This window comes from Rhincodon typus, chromosome 9, assembly GCF_021869965.1.
Source record: "Rhincodon typus isolate 14 chromosome 9, sRhiTyp1.1, whole genome shotgun sequence".
Taxonomy (NCBI): Eukaryota; Metazoa; Chordata; class Chondrichthyes; order Orectolobiformes; family Rhincodontidae; genus Rhincodon; species Rhincodon typus.
The window spans coordinates 19,645,872-19,665,151 of NC_063340.1; the positions used below are offsets into that span (position 1 = coordinate 19,645,872).

Here is a 19,280-nt window from a genome sequence, read left to right on the forward strand (position 1 = left end):
ATACAGCCATACAACATTGAAACAGGCCCAACTTGCCCATGCTGACCTGGTTTCCTAAACTGAAACTGTCCCATTTGCATTTAGCCCATATCCCTCTAAATGTTTCCTATCCATGTACCTGTTCAAATGTCTTTTAAATATTGTAATTGTATCTGAATCAACCATTCCATATACACATCATCATCTTCTGTGTGAAAACAGCGTCTCTTAGGTCTCCTAAATCTTTCTCCTCTCACTTTAAACCTAGGCAATCTAGTTTTGAACTCCCATTCCCTGGGGACTTTTGCTATTTACCTTATCTATGCCTTTCATTATTTTATAGACAGAGAGCGAGAGAGCGAGAGATAGGTAGATACGGACAGAGAAAATGAAAGGTAAAGTTAAAGATACAGGCAAAAAGTTTCCACTTTTGGCACAATCAGCAATCAAAATTTTGAGTTCTCGCTTTCTTCCATCTCCCCACAGAAAAAAAAATTCTGATCATGTTAATTCACACATTTCCAAAGTTTGGCATGGTCCAGCTTTAAACATAAAATGTTAAAAATTGTATGAAAGTACTTCTTGATATTTGTAGGAATGGTACCTAGGCACAGTTTCTTGATGAAATCTATCATTCTGATGGATAAGCATTCAGTCAGACCAAATGTTCATTGCCTAGTTGTTTGTTGTCTCAAATGCAACTTTAAACCAAATGAACCGAGGTGTAGGTGAATTCCATCAACATTTTGCAAATTGTCTCTAGTTTAGCTAATTTCTAGCAAATTGCTATGAAAAATAACAGCACAACCTGGTGGAAATTCTTGTTCAGAGTCATTACACATGATCTATATATTGAACACTATATTAAAACAAAATAGCATCAATAATAGCATTTAGATATCTGCACTATAAGAAACGGAACCAGTAAACTATAAAATTAAAATTAAAATAAACCATCGAGTTTAATACTGTCCAGGCCTATTATTGTGATAGAAAAATGACATGTTCACTAAATGGATGCATGTTTATTCTCTTTTTGGAAACCAAAAAATCCTTGATTAATTGTTGAACTGGTCCAAACAATGACTCAAATTACTATTCCTTGAAGACATAAACCATCTATTGTTCTAAAACTTAGCGTATAAATGAGAAACACTGATTCTTACTCCTGAATAAAACATCTGCATAAACAGATAGCCAAAATTAAAAATGAAAACACTAAGAGCAGGTTTCAAACATATTTAATATGCAGTTTTCATTTTTTAAAATATAAATTAAAAGGAAAAACAGAACATCTGACACCTGGAAATTTAATGTAACCATTTAAAATAAACCCAATTACACACAAAAAAATTAGGCTAATGCAAAAATTCCCATTGCGAAGCATTCTAGGATTTACATACCAGTTGAAAAAACGACTTAGGGTATTGTTAAAAATAATTGTTCCAGGAAAGAAACAAAATATCCTGGTGAATTACATTAGAAATGTCAGTCTAATACACTTTGAACAAAAGTAAGGCAAAAAAATTTTATTTCATTATTGTGTACATTTTATCTGGGTCCTATTTTGTAAGTCAAGTGTTGCTTTGCCATTATTTGTTCCCATTCTTCCTGAATATTACTTTTCAATGTAATCGATACAGGGCAAACTGCAATTATTATACTGAACTGCAAAATGAATACTATTACTCCTAACGCAGGATACAAAATTCTACAGACATGGTTAAAGTATACAGGTCATTTTAGATGTGCCAAGAAAGACTACCATTTGTTCTCAAATCTGGTCAACTTTATCTAATGACTACACATAATCATAGCTGCAAATAACCATGCCATTAAAACAAATGCAACACACACACACACACACACACACGCACACGCACACACGCAAACTTTTAACCACTGATATGTACATTTTGTTTATACCAGAAAAGGTTTGTTTTCTGGTGCATATAACCGGAAATATAACTTGCCCCACCTCCCTTTTTCTAAAACAAAAAAGATTTTAAAAAAAGTTCGAAAAGTCAGAAAAGAAGGTTGAGACATAATAAAAAGGCACATTTGGCAGCTACTAAAATTGGCATGCGTCGGCACAAACAGTATAGGGCGCATCACTACACATTCAACCACAATTTAAATGACTTCATTTATAAAGTAGGAGGTTCCCAACCAAATCAGAGTGAATCTTAGTTTACTTTGCATTAAAGCCCACCAGCTTTGTTGCTGTGACTTGCTGCAATTTCTTCTCTAGGGAGGAAGCCTCATTCAGTCAGATATTCCTCAAGAGGACATGAAGAAATAATGAGTAAATGAAGATGAGGTATAAATCATCCATTATCTAGTTGAATGGTGGAAAAGGTTCGAGGAGCTGAATGGTCCAAACCTGTTCATGTTCCTTTATGATTTATATTATGAAAGTCAATGCACTTTTAAGGAGGCACGTAGTTGGACTTATTTTTAAAAAATAATAAATTACACTCTGTTTTCTTCTTCCTGCATTGTGATCAATACCAAGAAATATAAAATTCGACAGAAAATAAAGTCAGCAGTACAGAGAGAACATCTATTATTTCTGAACAGGGTCTGCTGAAACTGTATCAAATTTGAACTTGCAACTAACCAATATTTACCGCTGACATGTACAGAAAGTAATTCTCAGATTTAATTTGAAGTCTGTTAGATATACAGAGATACTACCTCATTAGTCAGCTGCAATATGTCAACAACTATGGATTCCAGCCATAGACAGCCAAGCTTGCATAAATAGGGAATATATTTTTCAAGTGCTTTCTTTCATTTGCTGAACCATATCTAATTGACATTTACAGTACAAACAAATGCACATTGGTAATGGTATTTTCCAACTGGTATGTAACCCTGCAAATTAAACTGACTGGTCTGCTAATTTTCACTGTCCACATATTTTTCAGTGAAGTCCTCCAAATTTAGCCTTCTGTGCACTCATTATCTTTCATAGTGGCATCATTATTAAACTTAAACAGCATGCTTATGACTTACATGTGGTTTAAGTGTTGCCGGGCTTAAAAGATCTAACAAACACTCAATAGGATCAAGAGAAAAGTAACAATTGGCAAAGAGATGACAAACGTTGACTCCATGACAACATACAAAGATTTCTCAATGACACTGCCATTTATGAACAAAAAACTTCCTAAATAATGTCCAAAACTACTGAGTTAATGGGCTTAAATATGATACTTTTATGATACAGCACTTTTTTAATATCATGCCAACAGAAATCAAGCAGCCTTAAGACTTGTTTAACTTGCTGATTATAATTGCATAAATCAGTTACCAAAGTCATTTTGTACTTTACACCATCCCTCCATGCTCCTTCCTGCATTTTCCAAATTTACAAGATCAATCAAAGCACCTGAAACTGAACTCTACTTGCTTATACAAAAGAAAAGCCAATTAAGCTTTTTTCCAGACTAACTATTGTAAAAATATCCATAACAGTTTATATTTGGCAGCCCTATCAATAGATAAACTGAAACAGTATAGCCACTGATATGTCAAAGTGCTTAAAATGGCTTGCTGAAATGATAGCATTTTAATATTGTTCGGTTGTCCCGTAGATGAAGTGTTTTGAGTAAAGCATGATAAATTACAACATGAAGTCTAATTAGATACAGTAGATTTAATAGTGCTTGTTGAATTTATTTATTCTAGTGGCAATAAAGTGATTTATTTTAAAATTAGCATGCATAAGTGTATTTGTTCAAATCACAAATGTAAGCTACTGGAATGAAAATTTGTGGATAATTCAAATCATAACATCAGTACATTTTGAACCAGAGTTCAGGATTATGCCCTTATTTTCAATGTGTCAAAGGCTTGCAATCAAATTATGTACTACATCTACCATTTCTCATGTTTAGTTTTATTTTTAAAGCCTGCACCCCTATTTCCTAGCTCATGATCATGGTGGTTTTAATACTTTTGAAAAAATAAAAGCAGGGACTAGTGACACTCTGAGATAATGTGAATTAAAGACTTAAGCTTTTGCAGAGAAGTAATGCACAGTTGTAATCAAATTCAAATGCCAACATTAAGAACGGATCATTTTGACTAAATTATAAAGTGGCATGTTTTGAAAATGTTATAATAAAATATAGATAGGAGAACTAAAAATGGATACCTTTTTACGGTAAGAGCAGGATTCATGTGTGGAGCTGAAAAGCTATTTGTAAATCTTATTTCTGATGCTAAAAACTGTACTTTTGAATGGGGCTTGGAACAAGCAATTTAATATTAACAAAAATAACAACCTACACTGTTTAGTCTGACCTGTACATTGTCATCTGTGCATTCCAATGCTAACTGTTTTACACTGAGTAGTCTGACAAGTGCATGTTGCATCCCAATACTCTCATGCACTAGTTTCAGGCTTTCACACTGTTATGTTACTTTTGGAAATTTATACACCAAGAACAAACTTCATGATATTCTACTGTAATACTGCACTATTGGTATATACTCTACAAACTATCTCAATTTGTCTTAGAGTCAAATATCATCCAAATTCAAGAGTTATTTGTGAATTCAAGATTGCCTTCTTTCTCTTAAACAAGATACTGCAGAAAGCATTCAACAGGTCCACTTGCATTCAGCATTATGACTTAGTTCAACACTAATTGGCCTCTGTAAATTTGAGTTTGGTTTGTTCAGTGCTCAATGCATGAATCAATTAGCAAATAACATGTATAGGGAATTAACATGCACTATTCAGTTGTGCATCAAATCTTCTTTTCCTCAATATCCCTGTAACAATTTAGAATGGAATGAAGTTTGGGAACATAGAGTATAGGAATGTGGGGTCTTTTGAATAAATACTTCAGCTTTATCAGTATCAGTGAAATAAAACAAAACTAATGGATTATTTTGTAATAAACCCAAATCTCCACTTCAAGATTAGGCCATTTCATTGTATATTCTGCTTAAAAATACAGCTTTTGAATATATTCTGCAAGGAATTTCTGACATTGCAGTGATGTTATGACATGGGTTATCACGAGGCTTTAAAAAGTCAGTAAATGCACATTTAGGAGAACGTTGCAAGATCAAGAACTCATTGGAGATGTAAATGCAGACGTCACTAGTTTCCACATTTTGCTACACCCGGGTTAAATTCGCTTTGTTTTAAATGGTAATAAAATCAGATGAATGTTTTCTCCTTTGTCTAATGATGATGGGTGCTACATTCTCATTGAAGGATCTCTCTCGTAGGACTGGTTCTTGAATCAGTCTCCACAAAGAATGTGCCTCTTTGGTGTAGCAGGTACCCAAATTTCAACAAACAAAAAGTTTACAATTACTGTGCAGAGCAAATATTTGCTCATTAGTCTAGGTACCGAAAATGCTTTCCAGAAGTCCCCTTTTTGATACATTTAAAAGTATTTAAACAAGGCATGATCATGTGAAATATCGATCCTGTTTTTAAGATGGAGGTGCAAACCACATTTTCTGCTAACACTCCTCTTTTCAGCTGGTTGATGTTAGGTGTTCCAACCTTTATCATCAACACACGTTTATCATTGGTACAGCAAACTGACAACTGCATTTTCAATTACTGGCAAAGTCAACCCAGCTCAATTTGCTTCCCATTGTATAAATCCAAATTGATGGAAACTCTGGTTCGCGTCAGAAGCAATAGAAACTTACCAAGCCAGGCATTAAACATTTTAAAATTCTTACAGCACTGCCCAATGCTGCAACCTCAGCAGTGTCCAAGAACCTGTAGTGTTTAAGGAACATGTTTCAGAGCTAAGAGGGGTGGGCATTTTCCAGCAGTGGTAGTCCATCTCGGTGGAACGATGGATGCGTATGCTCCCTTTTGTAGGTTTTTGGTGGAAGTTTTGGAATTATTTGAGATGTAGAGCTCTGTCTTGGTGGAATGGGTGGTCCAGCAGCGGTACCAATATCAACATCTTGTGGTAAAGGGGGTGATGGCAAATGCCTGCGAGTCCCAAGAGGAGAAGGTGTCTGAGGAGGAGGTGGAGTAAAAGGCACTGGGGAATTGGGGAAAAAAGTATTAGGATGCTCAGCTTTTCTACCCAAGGGTGGAGGCTGCAGGGGCAAAGGCGAGCCTGGAAATACGTCTGGTGTTCGTACAGGCTCACGAGGTGGCAGGCTGGGAGGACTATCAGGAGGTTCTGATATCGACGACCTCTCTGACAACGGGTACCGAGGTGAGTAAACCTTGCCTGTGGGTTGACGGGGTGGAATAGCAGGTGGACTGTCCAGATGTTTTGACTTGATCTGAAACAGATAAAACACCTCTGTTAAAACTATCCAGCAACCAAACAACTTTGAGAATCATTATTTCCAAAGTACTAATTCTTCGGCAGAATGGTTGACATGGATGCTTGAATTTTAGTAACGGATATACAGTAATGTTAAGGGCTAGGAGGATAATTCCAATAGGCAAGATACTGGAAAAGTTCTACTCTGACTCAAGCTTGCCCTTTTTCAATGACTGCAACCCACCAAGAGCATATCTTCCAGCATGGAACCCATATGGTTAAACTCATACTGAAGAGTAACAGCTGAACCTATATTGGTAGGAGAGTGTACCTACCAGAAATCAATATCTGAGTTCAAGAGCAATTTTTCTAAAATGAAAAATAATACTCAGCTAACTGGGAATCAGGAAATTTTAAAGTCACTCAGCCAAATGAAGGTGGGTCTCTCATTTAATGCGGCAGAGGTTCATAAGATTCTATATTAAAAAGAAAATTAGTGGTAACTATTGCAATGACCACAATGTAATTTGATCGTTTAATACTGAACAGTTTTATTTCATAAACGATTAGCATTTATGTGTTTTCACATCTCAAATAGTCTCATATACTGTGAATTACGTGAGATACACTGACTTTGACCTCATATCCAATTTAGGACACTGAAACATATTTTACATATAGAAAATATTACAAGAACTATTAGAGGTCAGGTGAGCTGGTAACCGCCATCCTTTGATAAACACAGTATTGACAAGGCTGGTCTAGTCAAGTTTTTATGTCAATTGTTGAACACAAAATGTTGACAATGGAATAAGTAAGACAGGGAAAATAGCTGAGTTATCCTGTGAGATGGCATTAGAAGAGACCTATGGTACAAATGGTATTGGCATTTGAGAGTCCAAGCTTGGATGTTGTCAAAATCCTCATGTAGTTGTTTCGTTATTTGATTAGTGGTGAATGGAGGGCAACATTGGAATCTCCAGTCCAATCCTGACCATATGGCTAATAAAGCAACTAAATATGGTCAGAACTCCTGGAGGACCTCTGAAAACAATAACTAGGTGTTTTGATGATTGGTCTATGATAACCACAACCATATCTGTTTTGCCTAATGGGCACAATTACAGTCACTAAAGGGCTTTCACTTCGACTGTTCCTGTTCCTTGTCATCAATCTAAATTTTGCTTGGTGCCATACTCAGTCGAAAGATGTCTCAATGTTGTAGCACACCTCTGGATCAATATCTGGAGACAAGGGGTCAATCTGGTAGAACTCAAACTGAATGGCAGGTTGAGAAGATGCTGCTTTACAGTAAAACTATAGGATTCCTGTCATTTTATTAGTGATTTCAAATGGCCAATGAAAAAAGTTTTTTTTTCTGGATAAGACATACTAAGCAACAAGTCACATTATGGGATAAATGATATTGTCATTACATTTCAGTTGGCTTACCTTGGATGGGGAAGATTCTGTTGGGGCAGATTCAGGTCGCCTACGTGGTGGAACAGGAGGAGGGATGTGAGCTTCATCAATGCCTCTATTGTAGCTCATTGAAGAAACTGATGCTGGCCCTACGATAAAGGATTCTTTAGTTATGCTAACAATAGTATGCAAAGGATTATTCATATTATACTAAGACTTTAAGGTGCAAATTAAGTTTATTAGCAAGTTCCAAAGCTGCCTTGAATTTTTACCATCAACTGAATAGTGCTGCATTCACATTCTAGTACATGCATTGAATTAGGGCAACCTGCATTTTGAACTGTGCTACAAAACTAGAAAGGGAAAAGCAGTAATAAACATGCAAATTGAAGGTTAACTTACAGTAATGACTGAAATCTCCAAAAAGTATTAAAAGCATTAGTAGAAGCTTTCTTTGAGTTCTAGGGCAAAGCTATTTAAGAACCTGCTCTAGCATGTTCTTATGAAAATATTACAGTTATTATATCCTAAAACCTAAATGCTAAACATATAATGGGAAACTAAAAATCCAACTTTCCAGAAAGGTTTACCAAATCTAAACTGCCTGAATAACAATGCTATTCATTTTACACTGTTTGAATATAAAAACTTGAGAAAATCTAGATGCATATGGAATTATCAGCATGAAGGAAAGCGAACATATTCAATGTTCTAGCATGCATGCTGTCATCCATGTTAAAACAAAGCTGTTTTTTAGCATAAAAGACAGTGCATGGTCAGCTTTAAAAAGCCATGCTGTGTATTAAATATGCAACATTAAAGCCCAATACTAACTTGCACCATGGGCCAGTGTAACTGGGGCAAATATGGTATCACTGCCTGTGGAAGAAAATAGAGAAAAACTAAGGATGGCACAAGCCAAGCAGATTTATCCGTTTTTACAATTTGCATATGTTAGCTATAAGCTTCTTGATGTTGTTAGCTATTTAAATTTTCTACTGATGGTATACCAACAATTCACAGACATTTGAATTTTAATCTGGGTACATCTTAGGACTAAAAGAAAATGAAAGTAATGCAAATATACCTTGGTAATGATGGTGGCAAATCAAAGCAATCAATAACAAACGGACTAACACAAAAATAGTCTATAATAACTAATATGTTAAATGGATTCTACAAATGATGATGGACATACCAATTGCCTTTCCTTTTGATTAGGTGACCACATACGTAAACTAATTTACAAAACACCCACAACTTTCTCCCAGACACCTGCATTAGCACAGCGTATGATCCAGAAAAACATGGGGGAAATGGTATAAAGTGTTTTACAAATCAAATTCAAAACTATGCAATGTTCATTAAAGTTGAGCTCAAGTAAAATAAGCTTTTACTTCATTTGTAGTCATGATGCAGGTATACATCACTTTTCAACAGAATGAAAACATTTGTTGCCAAATGAAGTGACTACTTATGTTGACTTCCTTAAATTTTTAGCCAAGAAATGACAGTTCCAAGGTGAAATGTTTTCTGATTATTTCTGAGCAATAGTCTACTGAAAAGAATTTGAGCATTGTCACCCTAAAGTCCAAGCAACCATTTAACAAAGTACTTCTTTTTTCCAGCACAAGGCTGGGATGCAGGTGCTTGCAGTTCACAGCAGGAATCTCAGGGAAGAGCAGAAAAAGAAGCAAAGTTAATTTACTTCAGATAGTTAGATGACTTGTACAGCCAAGAATCTACGTCTGGTTGACCTGTTCACTTTTCGAAAAAAAAAGGATTTTGTACTTTACAAGCTCATCTGACTTGAAATTGAGTACATAGCAGTGGACATTAGATGCATATATATGTTAACGTCATCTTAAGTTTAGCTCTTTTGAGACAAGTCTGCAATCAGACAACTTTCATGGTATTAGAAATGATAATGGCAATTGCCCCGTGGACTGCAAGAAAGATGCTCTGATATTACACAATACTGGTGTATCTTTGGCACCTCCCAAAGGAGTGATTTAATGGTATAAATGAATGAAATATTACTTGGATGTGGATAAGGCCATGCTTTCTCCTTGATCATATGTCACAAATCTGCTTTTCAAAAAATATTGTCCCACAATCAGCTTGCACACCCTCTGGTTTTAAATGAATTCTAGTCTAATAAAAATGAGTCTTCAATACACCTTTTTTTTAACCTGCTAAAATACAATACTTCCCTTTGTGACTTACTGAAATAACTTGATTTGTATTCTTTCTAGCTCATTTCTGTAGCTGGATACAGCTCTACTTCCTAGTTCTTTTTCCCATTCAATCTAGCCAAATGTTCTACTCCAGAATGCTGATGTCAATCTTTACTGAGTTTTACGTGCATTTGAAAACAAAAGATTGCAAGCATACGCATCCTATTCCAACCATACTAGAGTTTCAACATGTAGGTCTTTGTATATTTACAAGTGAAACCCCAATTAATACCTACTATCTACTTCTTTAGAGTTTACTCAGAAGCAAAATAGAAAAAGATACAAGTGCATGGAAAAGGTTCACGTCATATGAACTATATCTCTCTTCATGACCATGACTCAAATAAAAGTGTACTTATAGAAAGTGAATTAAATCTCATAGCTACATCAATTACTAATTGATATACAATCAATGGCAAGTCTCTCTTTAATTATTAAAATTTCCTACTTATCAGTAAACTGGTTGGGACCACTTTATTTTTGCTTAATCTTCCCTTTTTTATACTGATCATGGTTATACTTTGATTAACAAAAACCAGAGAACTGCAGATGCTGGAAATCGACCAAAAACAGAGTTGCCAAGAAAACTCAACAGGTCTGGCAGCCTCTGTGCACAGAAAGCAATGTTGACATTTCAGGCCCAGTGACAGAAAGTGGTTCTGGAGGAATGTCACCGGACCTGTAACTTTAACTCTGCTTTCTCTCTATAGATGCTGCCAACCTGTTGAGTTTTTCCAGCAATTTCTATTTTTGTTATTCATATTTTGATGACATTTTCCCAATGGTTCCCAATTGTAGTGTGCATACCTGCCAAACTTCATCCCCACAACAAGTCATGTAACACTTCCTTCCTTGTTGAATTAGCAACATATTGAGTGAGAAATCTATTTCCAGCACTTCAAAATATTTCCTCTGCTTGTGTCAAGTAAAGTAAATCTTTTGGATACTTTAAATCTCTTAAAATGCTGACATTGTTTCTGATAAATGCATCATAAATTTGGCCTCAAATTTTATCCTCAATTTCAGTTTTACAGCAAGATTAGAACTATAAATATGCAAAAAGAAACATACAGACTTCAATGCCACATAAAACAGTCAAATTTGCATTTACTTCACAAATACAACCACTTTCAGTAAATTACTTTTGTTACCAAGCAGTTATCGAAATTAAATGACATACTTGAATAGAATGGACTAGCTGGATCGGAATCCCCGAACACACTACAGACATCTGTTGAGCTGGACGCAGCAGAAGCAGGTGGTGGCGTCAGAGGAGTACGTGGGGAATTTGGTGCTGACGCTATACTTTCGGTCTCATTCTCTGTTATTCGACTGTAACTGATTTTCCGTGGTTCCTGCTGTAGGGGTGTAGGATGCCCACGCAAGGTGCCTGACACTGGATGTCTGGGGTTAGATGGTCGGACACCAGGAGATTTCAGTGGGTAATTATATTTCTTTGCCTATAAAGATTTCAAAATGAAAGGTCAAGTAGAAGAAAGTCTTTAAGTCACATTCCCAGTGAAGAACTATGGTACAATGAAAGATGGCATTCCCTAAAGGGCAAGTATATAAGGTAAATTCTGAGTAATTTTGAAATATTCTAAAACTCCAGTAGTAAAACAGCAAAAAGTTAATATAAATTCCAAACAAGTCCTTTATAATAGTGTTTTATTAACTGTGAAAGGAACATTTAAACACATGCATAAAATTTTGAAAAATAGATCTATGAAGTAAAATCATTCATTAATGACACTGTTAGAATCAGTTTGCAATCTGTACTTCTTTAGAGTTTACTCAGAAGCAAAATAGAAAAAGATACAAGCGCATGGAAAAGGTTCACGTCATACGAACTATATCTCTCTTCATGACCATGACTCAAATAAAAGTGTACTTATAGAAAGTGAATTAAATCTCATAGCTACATCAATTACTAAAATGGAAAGTATTTACGTTTGGCTTTGTATTAATATTTGACTTGCACTAGCTAATACCTTCAAATTCTTAGGCAAGCTAAGCACTGAGCTAAATTTAAAAAAAAAAAAAAATCAGTAAATGAAGGAGGCTGGGGTTAGCAGAACTCTTCATAGCAACTAATCATAGTCCTCATGGATAAGAACATAAGAACTAGGAGCAGGAGTAGGCCGTCCGGCCCTTCGAGCCTGCTCCGCCATTCAATAAGATCATGGCTGATCTTTTCATGGACCAGATCCACTTACCCGCTTTCTCACCGTATCCCTTAATTCCTTTATTGTTCAAAAAAAATCTACCTTATCTTTAAAAACGTTTACTGAAGTAGCGTCAACTACTTCACTGGACAAGGAATTCCATAGATTAACAACCCTCTGGGTGAAGAAGTTCCTTCTCAATTCAATCCTAAATCTGCTCCCTCTAATCTTGAGGCTACGCCCTCTTGTCCTAGCTTCACCTGCCAGTGGAAACATCCTCTCTACTTCTATCTTATCTATTCCCTTCATAATTTTATATGTTTCTATAAGATCCCCCCTCAATCTTCTGAATTTCAATGAATATAATCCCAATCTACTCAGTATCTCCTCATAAGCCAACCCCCGCAACTCCGGAATCAACCTAGTGAACCTCCTTTGCGCCCCTAACTAAACAAGCTAACATTGAGCCATGAGTGCTCTTTTTTAATTTATAGCTGTATTTACATTGTTCAGTTAGATTTGCTTTTTAACATTTTAACAAGTGAAATCTTGAATATTTCAAATAAATTAAGATACCACCTTTTGCACACAAGCCATAAACAGACACTTTGACAAACCAACAGAACTTTTAATTTCATCTTCAACTGACTGGTATCCTGACAGCAAAATGTAAAACTACCAGTACTTTGAATCAAAACAGTAAATCTCCACTGCAGGTGAAGTTTTATACTTGTCTGAAAGAAGTTCAATCTCCGTTGATTTTCTCACCCACTCTACTGTATTCTTTCCCTGGAGGAGAATGGGTAATACTCAATTAGTTTGACTTTAGATTGCAAGCATTAGCATTCTCTGCTCATAGCCTGGTACTTTATGAAGGTACCAGGTCAACTATTCCTGAGACAGCCTCTCAACATGGCTGCAGAGATGCAAGTATTTTATTTGAGTCAATTTAGTAGGATAGGCAATCAGTGACAACTTGGCACATACAGATGCAGCAGCGACCACTAAATGTTGTTTACCAAAGTTAAAGCTTGCTCACGTCAATGCTACCTGTGCTTGGCACAAGTTATAGGAGAAGTATTTGTTGAAGTTATTCTTTAAGTAAGAGGTTCAAAATGATGATATCCCTAATGTCGTAGTGCTTTCTGCTCCACTGTCAGATGGTACAAAGGATTTTTTGTTCTGCTGAGTTTACAGCTTCAGATGAAAGTCGTTGTACAAGTGTAACCTGTAAAGCTGCAACAAGGCAGTATGTACCAGAATCAGTGCTGATGTTTCGGACTTAGGCAAACCTAAGCCTTTATTACATGAAAAATCAAGTGAAAAAGTGAATTTTGCATTCGTAGAGAATGCACTTTTAGCAGGTGTTGCATATCTAAAAATTGTACAGGAAAAATAGACAGTGTGCACTTTGTGCAGATGCACAGATCTGTGAACATGGAGTCCAGTGAATTCAAAGGACAAATGTGAAGTGAATAAATCATCAAGACAGCAATGAAAATGTAAAAGCCGAAACTTCAAAACCAAAAATACATGGCGTTTCCTCCAGTTTTAGAAAGAAAATAACTTGCAAAGCTTGAGGTTCTGAAATAATGTGCAGATCAATCGAGTAGTATAGCAATACGTAAGCCTGAAATAGACGCTATCTTGGTAGTTTACTCCCATATGGATAATAGCCTATAATTTGTCAAACATAAATGTAAGAGGAAAAAATTACTCATACTATTAATAAAAGATTAAAACAAGTACTTACAAATCGAGGTAACGATCTGGCATTACGAGGTTCTATTTCCAAAGACTTATTGAACAAGTAATCTGTAAATTCTTTCTCCAAAGTATTTCCCATTGGATTTAAATTTTCAAAAAACTTCTGTAAAATTAAACAATAACACTTGTTGGTAAAATAGAAATTTGTGTCTCGAACTGAGGAAGGGTCACCGGACCTGAAACGTTAACTCTGATTTTTTTTCTACACAGATGCTGCCAGACCTGCTGAGCTTTTCCAGCAACTTCTGTTTTTGTTATTAAAAATGGTATTTTATTTTGGTTCAATGCAGGCATTTTAAGGGCTGGAATGCAGGGGAAACAAATGCAGGATTGGTTAACAGTTGGAATAATGCAGACTTTTGCTTACAAAGTGAAATATCCAACAGGTAAGTACAAGCTCCTTAGCCTGAAAGATTCACCATTTTTTCTCTGGCTGCTACGACTGGAGTATCCAATCTCAGGTCAAAGACTTATCAAATCATCCCAAATTTTAATTGTGAGTCTCAAGTTTTTCTAGATAGTTGCAAGTTGTACATTTCACAATCACAACAAATTTACTTATGCTCAGTAAGTTGCGTGTTTAGCTGAACTATTAAATGAAGCACTGCAGAACGGTGAATAAAATGTTATTTTGGGAGGGGCAAAAAGAAACCGCAATTGTAAGAATTCAATTCTCTGCACTTAAATGCATCTCTTCTTGGAGTTGGAGATAGTAGGAACTGCAGATGCTGGAGAATCCGAGACAACAAGGTGTAGAGCTGGATGAACACAGCAGGCCAAGCAGCATCAGAGGAGCAGGAAGGCTGACGTTTTGGGCCTAGACCCTTCTTCAGAAGGTCCAGACCATCCCACCTTTCATGCTGGGGAATATATATGGTAGGGAACATGTTGCAATGGTTTAATATGTATAAGAGAGACCTCAAACATTTAATCAGTATGAATAATTTGGCAAACTTTTGAGGTACAACAATGCACCTGTGCATTTTTCTCTCTTGCCACCCTCGTTCTTCTAACTATAGTACCCACCTTAATGTCTTGCTCTACTCGTAAGCAATACGGTTGGTTCTGGTACTGCTGGATCTCTCCTGTTATTTCTGCCACTTTCCTTCTCTTACTGAAATTGATCAACTCTTTACCATGTCGTTTCAAGAAATCAGGGTTACCTTCCTCCGTCTTCAGAATGTTCGTCAAATATATTCCTGTCAGTTTATTTAAATACAAAATTAATTTGTTAATTTGAGGCTGAATGATCATGTTAGACTTAAACAACATTTGCAAACTACATAAAATTCTCAACTGTCCATAGAGTCAACATTTGCAATTTCCTCATTTTCATCAATATTCATCTGTGGGCATACTTTCAAATTAAAACCTGAATATTACACATCAGCCTCAAACGGAAACTACTCCCCCAGTTTGCCCTTGCTGGAGATGTGGACAAATTACTTTCATATGGTCTCTCTTGCTGTTACTGAAAAAAAACTATGCTTTTTCAAAACAAAAAAAACTTTTTATTTTTCCCTGTCGATAAAACTTCTTTGCACAAGATATTTTACTCCTTGGTTTCTCTACATCATTACACTGCCATAATTTACTTCCAGAACTCTCTTAAGCTGAATGAGTTACAAGTAGCCAAAAATAATTTTCACTTTTATCTTCCAGGGAAACAGTGCATCCACCTGGCACTTCCATGCAATAGTACAATTGATACTGCAAATTTGATAATGTAGGGAAAACAAAACTGTGTTTCCAACACTACTCTGCATTGTGACCATTCCTCAGGCAACTTTCCTATATCTTGTACCATCAAGATATTGCCAAAATCACACTTCAAAATAGGTTTAAAATTTCTTATTTCACATTTGCTCATTTTTAACAGAAAATTCAATATTCAGATCAAATGAAATACATTTAACATAAGAAAATTAGTAAATAATTAACTTTTCAAATGATCAATGTTTTGTCAATGCATAAGATACAGCCTGTTGATCCTATTTTGCCATCATGGGTATCATCTGTTAGTTGACATCCTGCCATCATTGTTCCAAATAAATATAAAGCATATCTATTCTATTAAAATGACTGGATTTGAAAAACAAACAGACAATTACAGCAAAAAATATCATTACAAATACATTTTTAATCATAAAATTTGACATCAAAGAGGAAACTTATTAAATCTAAATTCTTGCACCCTTTGTTATAATCTACTAAAAGCACGTGAGAACAATGTTTTTTGCAAATTATACATTACAATTGAAATGTCCAGCCTATCTATTCGGCAAGCAAAAATTAGTACAAGTTTGATTACCAATATATGGCCTCATTCCCATTTACCATTGAAAAAAATCTTCAACTGAACATATGGGTTAAGTTTCATCATTAAATCCATGTATTAGATAAGGAAAGGCCCAATAAGTTTGAACCTGCCTTAAATAATGTGCACTTTTTATGCACCATAGATTCCTCAAGTATTCAACTTCTGATGGAATAAACTGCAAATTCTACCTCCATACCCAGTTATAATCAATAGAAGAAACGCCTTTTGAACACATCTCCAGGGCTTCAGTCCTATCCCTTACCAGAAACATAAAAAGATCAAGTCCGAATGAAAAGTAATTGACAATATCTTAACGGTTTCTGCGCCAACCCAGGAGATCTCGAGTATTTCCTGCATGATGATTTTATTCCCATTTTTATTTTTGTTCTGTGTCTGAACTGGATAATTACCCAGATCCACAACCAAATCATATCTGAAGGCTCTAAAATTCCATATCCATTTGAACACAAGAACACAAAATACAAAGTAAGTGGAATATGACTTAGCTAATGATCAATACAAGACTGAAGTAATTAGCAAAGGCTTGCAGTCACATCCCATTTACAAAGAGGTTTCATAATTAATTGAATACTTTCTATAAATGGTCAATCCCACAATTTGAATCTTTTCCCCAGTTTTGGGATTTTATTCTTATTGTGTTTCATGTTTTACACTCTATTACTACACATTTGTGACTCCATCAAAATTAATAGATCTTTCCCCAGTCCATGAATTTAACTTGTTTCATATCCATTGTAATGTTTCAATGTTTCTTAAATTAAACACTACAATATGCAGTCTGGTTCCATCAGCATATTTCACATAACACTTAGCATCCATTCAGTCAGCAAGTAGAGTGAACAGTGGAACACTGATTAGACCTCTGGAAGACTCAACCAGTTCCTGCATTTTCCAAATTCTTCATCTTCAGTTCAATAACTCACTTGACTGGGTCAAGATACATGTGTTACTTTATTAAATTATGGCATCCTCCAACTTTGCCACCAACTTTCTGGCCTGCAACTAGTTGTCTGTACCTGATGCACATTCATTCCCACAAAAATACCTCCATCATTGTTCTCTCCAATTCTCTATTTTCAAAGCCCCTATACTCCACTTGCTTAGACCTGTCTCCAAACTAAGTTGACTCCATATCTTTGCCATTGTTACCCTACACCAGACTCCTACCCTATGATCCTGTAGCGATTTTCAATTTACTATTGTGTTCTTTTTTTAAAAACAGATCCTATTTTTACATAAAAGCAAAAAGAACTGCAGATGCTGTAAATCAGGACCAAAAGCAGAAGTTGCTGGAAAAGCTCAGCAGGTCTGGCAGCATCTGTGAAGAGAAAATCAGAGTTAACGTTTCAGGTCCAGTGACCCTCGCTGGACCAGAAACGTTAACTCTGATTTTCCCTTCACAGATGCTGACAGACTTGCTGAGCTTTTCCAGCAACTTCTGCTTTTGTTCCTATTTTTATGTAACTAACCTAAGTAACTTGAATCCATGCACATGCGCATTTTGGTCGCCCTCTCTGTATCCAATCTCACTACTTCTATTTCAAAGTTTTCAAAAAACATACTTCTCTTTAGACATCTTACACTACTCTCTTCAGTTCTCCCCTCTCAAATACAATGGCCTCTGACATGCCTACCTCAACACACTCAGTACTCCTTTCTATTCTGTAACTGTCCCAGGTTTGACTCTGTTAGATAAGCCTACCCAGCTGACTCTGTGCCTCTCTTGTAATCTCCTAAAGGGATCATCAGCGCATATGGCACTGGCGCATGATGAATACTCACCCTAATTACTCCATCCTGTTCTCACTTCCCACCCACAGCAATGCCTGTAGGCTAATCTCTCATTTCCCCATTGCACCCCCCAAAAGACTCGATGACTCTAGTCTCACCAGCCTTGCTTCCCCCATCCCCAGCTTGGCAACCATGCCTCTCCCCCAGTAGTCCACAGTACCAGCAAATGCAAGAGAAAACAAAGCATGATTGTATGAGCTACTCCTTAGAGCTCTGGAATTCTAACTTGATTCAATTTTCCAGGTTGTTTTCAGGGCAGATTTGTTTACTACTTGTGTACTTGCCACTTTTCTGAAATGTTTTCTTAAATTAAACACTGCTTTGAGCCCACTGCTGCACTTTGCCAATTGGTGGCATGCAGCCAGTGGGTCCAGGTCCCATTAGTGATATCCCTTTAGAGTTGCCACTCTTGCCTCAAGTGAAGGGATAGCATGTGACCCAAGTATTCAACACTATTCGTGAACTCACATTTGTTTCGAGGTTCGAGACCATTTTCTCCCCATGACCTCTCCAAGCTCATTGTATCAATGGGACTGAACTCTAGCTCCCTCAACCCATTTCCATTAAGCTATCAACCACCTGAATTCCGTTCCTGGTAGCTCTTGCAATATCTTCATTGTTCACTGAAAATTCAGTGGATTTTGTATTAGGTTCCAGTACATTTGCAGTTCTGTAATCACTTCCTCCATTCGAGGAGAGAAGAAGATAGATAGCAAGAAATTGTATCGGTCAGTTGTCCTAACATCAATCACGGGGAAACTGTTTGAATCTATTATTAAGGAGGTATTGGCAGTACATTTAGAAAATCATAGTACAATCAGGAAAAGTCAATATGGTTTTTGAAAGGAATACCATGCTTGATTAATTTACTAGAGTTTCATGAAATAACAAGCAGCGAGGATAATGGGGAACCAATAGATGTAATGTATGTAATGTAATGTAGTAGGATGTCCAAAAGGCATTTGGTTATGTGAAACATAAAAGATTACTGCACAAGCTTTAAGCTCATAGGTGCTGGGAGTGTTACATTGGCATGAATAGAGGAATGGTCACCAAACAGGATCGATGGATCAGTTTTACGTTGTTAAATGTCACAAGAATCAGTAATGAAACATCAACTATTTCTAACTTACATTAATCTAAGTAGTACCAAGTACATGCTGGCTAAATTGACCAATGACATAAAAATGGGAGAAAAGCAAGCTATGGGGAGGACACTGAGTCCACGAAGGGATGTGGGTAGAAATGTGGTATAACGTGGAAAAATGTGATCTTCTCCACTTTGGCTGGAAGAATAAAATATTATTTAAAT

The 19,280-nt window shown here is 36.2% G+C and overlaps 1 protein-coding gene across 1 annotated transcript in view; it reads right to left on the bottom strand.

Annotated features, from left to right (window-relative positions):
- Positions 1-1,204: 1,204 nt before the first annotated feature.
- The window catches only part of sos1 (son of sevenless homolog 1 (Drosophila)), a 216,869-nt gene continuing 198,793 nt past the window's right edge, over positions 1,205-19,280 (bottom strand). Inside the window, exons 6-12 of the mRNA XM_048600934.1 lie at positions 17,101-17,104; positions 14,863-15,035; positions 13,823-13,939; positions 11,085-11,364; positions 8,502-8,546; positions 7,698-7,816; positions 1,205-6,261 (exon numbers count right to left, since the gene is read on the bottom strand). Coding sequence (XP_048456891.1) covers positions 5,767-6,261; positions 7,698-7,816; positions 8,502-8,546; positions 11,085-11,364; positions 13,823-13,939; positions 14,863-15,035; positions 17,101-17,104 — 1,233 coding nt within the window. The 3' untranslated portion in view covers positions 1,205-5,766. The remainder of the gene's footprint in view (positions 6,262-7,697; positions 7,817-8,501; positions 8,547-11,084; positions 11,365-13,822; positions 13,940-14,862; positions 15,036-17,100; positions 17,105-19,280) is intronic.